At 44.7% G+C, this 6060-nt stretch overlaps 1 protein-coding gene across 1 annotated transcript; it reads right to left on the bottom strand.

Annotated features, from left to right (window-relative positions):
- Positions 1 to 4767: 4767 nt before the first annotated feature.
- On the bottom strand, positions 4768 to 5748 carry LOC119169793 (tigger transposable element-derived protein 6). The gene has a single exon (XM_037420808.2). The coding sequence runs from the start codon at positions 5746 to 5748 to the stop codon at positions 4768 to 4770; it is 981 nt and encodes a 326-aa protein (XP_037276705.2).
- Positions 5749 to 6060: the final 312 nt, after the last annotated feature.

Genomic DNA, 6060 nt, shown 5'->3' with positions numbered 1-6060 from the left:
TTGCGTGAACAATCATGTCTTTTCAGTTAGCGTTGTGTATGTAGGCGACCTTAGGCACTTAAGGAAGGATTTTCTTAAGTTTTTGGTTGGTTGTTAGAATTGGATAGTATTTTGTGAAGATGTTGTTTATGTTAAGGAGTGCATTAGAAAGCTTTGTAATGAGAAGAGTTGTAGTTGCCATTGTTGTGCTTTTGGAGGGCAGTTTGAGTGCTTTATTGCAGTCTTCTTCCAGTGTACCCGTATAAGCTTTGACAAGGAATATGTAACGATAGTTTCTGTCTGGCAAGTGTGTTTACGTAATCCTCATTTTCTATGCATATGTGGTGTAACCTTGTTGCTCGATTCTTTAAAAATGCCCTGTTTACAGTGTCTCGGGTAGTGGCTTGTATAATCCAAGTATTGTTGCTTGTGAAATGGTTTTATATACAAAGTTGTCTTTGGTACGACATTTTCAAAATATATGGTCGTGTCTTGAAAGTTGATGCGCTGAGCTGAAGTATTGGAGGTAAACTTTGTTGTATGAAATGAGTTTAGGAATGAAGTGAACTTATCTAGATTGTCCCGCCCATGTCCCCATATTATAAATATTTCATCTAGGTACCGAAGGTACCGTATTTACTCGATTCTACCGCGCCCTCGATTGTAACGCGTACCCGGTTTCCACGACGAAAAAAAAAAAAAAAAAGTAAGGCATTGATTGCGATGCGCACCCATTTTTCTCGTTGGTCCGCACGATCACACCACTTGAAAAAACGACTCCTTTCGGGAGCGTCTTCCATTTAAATATGAGGTATGGGGGAAGCTTGTGCCCATCTGACGTGTAACAGAGCATTGCCGTCACTGTAGTTTTATTGTGGACTGATGTCAGCACGCAAACTTGCTTCGCCCCCTTTTTCTCGACGGTTGTGGTGCCAGGCATGTCGGAGAGGCGTCTGATTGGCATTCCCGATTTGCCCAAGCAGGTAGTCGTTGTTATGCCGCAAGTTTAGGACGAACCTCTAAAAACTGTGAGGCTTTTCATCGTACTCCTCCGAAAACTTTTCACATATGCCCGTTCGCCTTCGGAGGGAAAAGCCTTTCCTCTTCATAAAGTTAGTTAGCCAGCACTTGCTCGCTTTAAACTGGCTCCGCATTAGCCCTTTTTCTAAGGCTAACTGCATAACCCGTCCTTGGAGCAGTTCTGTCGTCACGGGCCGCTGTGCCGCTCGCTGCTCAAGCGCATACTCGCCGAGCATCTCTTCAATTTGCGGAAACCGACCCTGCTGTGGTCCACTGAAGCCTTTGCGTGAAGCTTTGCTGTCGACAATCTTCTGCTTGTGTTTCCGCCAGTCCCGCACGCACGTTTCGGGAACTCCGAACGATCGCGATGCGGCCCGATTTCTGTCCATTTCTTCACACGCGATGACTTATCTTTTAAAATCGGCATCGTGGTGCACTCGAGTTTTTGGAGTCAGCCCTTCCATGCCGTCGATGCTAATGCACTACAAGGTGACGAACTCCTCAGCACACGTACGAAGTGCCGCTTATGGGAAACACATAGGCAGAAACGGCCGACGCGCCATGTCAACGCACGGGCGGCACGTAGGGGGCGGCCATTTTGGAAATGCCGATGGCAATAGAATGACCATATTCATTTTTTTTTTCGTACTCGATTCGAACGCGCATGCGATTTATCAACTAGCTTAACCGGAAAAAAGGTGCGCGATAGATTCGAGTAATTACGATATGTGTGAGGTTCGTTCTCACGATACAGGAATTCGGTTTCCAGAATTCCCATGAATATATTTGTGTAAGTGGGAGTGAATGGAGTACCCATACTTGTTTGCTATGTTTGAAGGTTGTAGTTTTTCTCGAATTCAAAGCAGTTATGTGACAGTACTAGTTCCAGTAGTGTTAAATACACGTCAGTACAGTGTTGTGTGCTCTGTCGGGATAATATTAGCTCAACTGAAGTTAAGTCCTCGGGGATGGGAATATTTATATGTAAAGCCGTAACATCCAGTGTGACGAGAATGGCGTCTTGGGGTAGATTACTGTTGTTAATAATTTCCTCTATTATTCTCAGTAGGTGGGGTGTATCTTGCACAAATGATGGTAATGACTTCAGAATTACACCTAGAAAATAGTTTAGAAATATGGAGAGGTTCTCAGTTGGGGTGTTGTTTGATACTATTGGGCGCCCTGGAATATCGGTACTGTAAAATTCTGTGGCCCATATTCTGTGAATTTTGGGAAGGAGATAGAACCGCCCGGCTGCTTTGCTGTTTGGTTTAAAAAATTTAAGTTTTAATGGAGTTATCAGTTTATCCTCCAAAAACGATATAAGCCAATTGGTAATTGTGAGTGTCTGTTGCTCTGTTGAATCATTATCTAATTTTTAATAATGTTCAGGGTTGTTCAGTTGTCTGTGAGCTTCGTGCTTGTACTTCTTTATTGGCCATATTACTATGCTTCCTTTCTTATCAACCTCCTTAATTATGTCTTCATGTGGCTTGAGGTTAGAAATAATGCGGCTTTCTGAAGCAGTCAGGATCTTAAGTTTCTTAGCTGTTTTAGATTGATTTAATATTTCTGTAGTAATAGCTTTAACTTATAAGTCAAGTTCAACTGCTTGTTCTCATTCAGGAGTCCAGGTAGACTGAGCTCTATGTGCTGTAATACCTGTTCCTGTTCCGTCGTTTTGGGCGGAAGAATGTCTCTCATGCGCTTTCGTCATGAGCATTTGGTGAGGTCTCTGTGAAGCTCCAATTTGTTTATTGTGTTGTTAATTGGAAAAAAGTTTACAGCCTTACTAAGGATGTCTGTTTCCTCTCGACTTAATGACCTTGAAATGTCTAGAACATTGGACTGCTTTTCGATTTGTATAGAGGTGTAAGCTGTGCTTGGTACTTCTCTGTTTGTATGGTCAGTTGTTTGTGTGACAGGGGTGAATGCTCAGGGCAGGGCTCCCTGATTCGAAATCATTTTCTTATTCTGCTTCTGCCTCAATTTTTTCTTTTGTTTTTCTTGGAATTGTTCCAGATCGCTTCTTTCTCGGTTGTTAGGACTATATTGACTATTTTTTGGCAAATTCTTCAATTTGTTCGATGAAGTGGTTCGTCAGTGTGTTTAGAAAAGAAAAAGGAATCGTTAAGTGTTTTTTTGCCAGTTTGCTTGATATTGCGAGGATAGCGTGCTTAGTGCGGGTGTAACTTTTAATTTATAAGTCCTTTGGGGATTATGTTGTTTTTATACAGCGGTTGTATGTGGCGAGGTGGAAGGAGTAGTTAGTGAGCTTTTGGGTAAGTTTCCTACCGCTTAAGAATTCCAGCGGTGTGCAGAAAGGGGGTTGGCGTTTCCGCGAAAGTTTCGATTGTAGATTTGGTTGATTCTACGCTCACTGTGCCTGGTTGCTGGCGGTTTGGACGTAAGCATGTGGTTTGTGTAGAAGCTTCAGTTGTGGAATTCTTGTCGGTGTCGTTTGCCTCGGTTTGGCTCACAGACGAGTGTGCTTTCGAAGCTGAGTATCTTTCCGTTTGTGTACTGAATGTTGTTTTGTTGGTAGGTGTGGTTGCAGTACGTGGCATCTAGTGGAAGCAAGGACCATGGAGGGGCCTTTTGAGGGATGATTAGTGTTTGCGTTACGTTTCCCTTTTATGAACTGTTTAATTCGCTGTGAGACTACTTCAACTTCTTGGTGGTTACAGTGGAGTCCATTCCAGGCCAAGTGTTCGTGGGGTGACTCGTGTATTCGTGTATACATCAAAATGAAGATAATTTAATTGAAGAAAAAATATAAATAGTATGCACAAAAATTACATACAGAATCAAGGAAAAGTAGCAAAAAGAAAGTTTCACAAAAAACGAACATAAAGAGTTATAAAAAGCATGCATATACAAATTAAATTGTGAAGTAAAAAAAATTAAAAATATACAAATTGTGGCTGAATGTTTACTTCCCTAAATGTACAGGTTTGGTCTGCCTATCTATAACTTATGTTTTAGCGTCCTTCAGAATTGCTGTATTCGTCAGCACAACACAGCTGATGACTGTCATGCCACTGCAGGAAACAATTCTTAGTAGTAGTGAAACATAAGTGCACATCACATGTTTTGCAGAAGCAATTAGTTTCTGTTCAACTTTGCTGTGGTCGTAGCACAGCTTGCAGCTTCTGCGCCGTTTTGCCTTTTCTGGCTTGTGCAGCGTTGGTTTGGTGGAGGGCTGTGGAGGCGTGCAAGCTGGCTGGGCATCATCGAAGTTGAAAATTTGACGAACGAGTTTTTTGAATGCCAGGTTATCATATTCCGCTTTTCTTTAAAGTTTGGTTTCTGGGTGTGATGGGCTGTGTGCTTTGAATAAAATAAGGCTGTTCACACAAGCCATGTCAATGCAGTGGAAAGAGGGTGTCTTTTACCAGCAAACACTTCTCGTGAGGACGGTGTAATAGCCTATCATTTGGTCCGATTTATCTACTCCGAGCATCGCAGCATTGTACTCGTGTATTAGCAATGGCTTCTATACAGAAATTTCAACCCAAGTGTTCCCCGTTTTTCCTTCTTTTTGCTTTGACCACCAGATTAGCTGCGTGGATGGTGCTCATCATGTTTGCGACACGACGGTCTTTCCACTGGTAGTATGATATACAGTTGAAACCCGCAATAACGAAATCGGCGGGGAAAGCACAAAATTTCGCTCTTGTGGGAATTTCGTTGGCGCGAGAATGCAGCAGAAAAGACATGAAATTTCGGAGAAAAAAAAATTTATTTCCAACAGTCGGTAAGTTTACTTTAGCAGGCCTTACCATGCGGCAATTTCATGCCTTTCGACTCGCACTGTAAAAAATAGTTCCTCGCCACGTCGTCGTCGTGCTCACCGAAAAACGTACGAATTGTGTCGAAGGCGTTCAGCACATCCTGCGGACTTGTTCTTTTCTCTGGCTGCTTGGGTCGTTGCTCATCGGGATCGGCCACCTCACACACGCTGCTGACGATGGCTTCATCAGTCACTTCTTCCTGCATGACGACGCCTTCGTCCCCACTAACGAACTCATGGACGCTGAGGCCATTGGGAATCTCGTTTGCCACGGCACAAAGTTCGCCCCATGCACTGGTCAGTGACGACGGCACTGGGCTGTTACCAGTACCGTCATCAAATGCGCCTACAGGCGGACCTTCTGGTTCTGCCGGATTAGTGCATGATGCCTGCGGAGTGGCAAGGCCGGCGTGTGTGAAGCATTTCGTTATCACGGCTGGACTTGTCGCAATCCATGCGGCGGCGATCATCTCTAGCGCCATGAACAAGTCCACGTCAGTCGGGCGCTTCATATGTATATTCAGCAGCAAACGCTGAATCAGCCTCTCTCTGTAAGCACACTTCGCGCTGCGAATAACTCCGTTATTCTCGGAAGTGCCGTTTGGTGGGAAAAACACGACGCACACATTTCCGAGCTGCACGTCGACGTGATGGGCGCTACAGTTGTCGAGAAGAAGGCAGACTGCCCTGTTTGCCTTCCGCATGTCGGCATCGAAAGACTGGAGCCAGCTGCTAAAAATAGCACGCGTCATCCACAACTTCAAGTTCGCGGTGTAGCTTACTGGCAGCCTGCGATTCCCCTTGAAACAGTGGGGCTTCTTGCTCCTGCTGATAATGAGCAGTGGCCGTTTATTTGTGCCATTCATGTTGGCGCACAATAAAATCGTCACGCGCTGCTTGCTGTGCTTTCCATTGTGGCACTTCTGGCCTTTGAAGTCCAAGGTCTTGGATGGCATTATTTCATAAAACAATGCCGTTTCATCGGCATTATATATGTCCGAGGGCTTGTACTGGCCGAGCAGTTCTTTGTTGCTCAGCAGCCACGACGACGTCGCCGAGTCGACGGCTGCTGCCTCCCCGGAGATTACTTTGGCAATGATGTCATGGCGAGCTTTGAAACGGCTCAGTCAGCCGGGACTCACCTTAAAGTTGTCGGGGCTGAGCATACAAGCGAAGTCCAGCGCCTTCTGTTGCAGGATCTTGCCAGATAAAGGCACCTTGTTGGCACGTTGTTCACAAAACCACGCGAACACCGCCTCGTCCACGTC

The sequence above is a fragment of the Rhipicephalus microplus genome, chromosome 2, assembly GCF_043290135.1.
Source record: "Rhipicephalus microplus isolate Deutch F79 chromosome 2, USDA_Rmic, whole genome shotgun sequence".
Classification (NCBI taxonomy): domain Eukaryota; kingdom Metazoa; phylum Arthropoda; class Arachnida; order Ixodida; family Ixodidae; genus Rhipicephalus; species Rhipicephalus microplus.
Note: the sequence above shows the minus strand (reverse complement) of the source record. Positions and strands in the feature narration are given on the sequence as shown.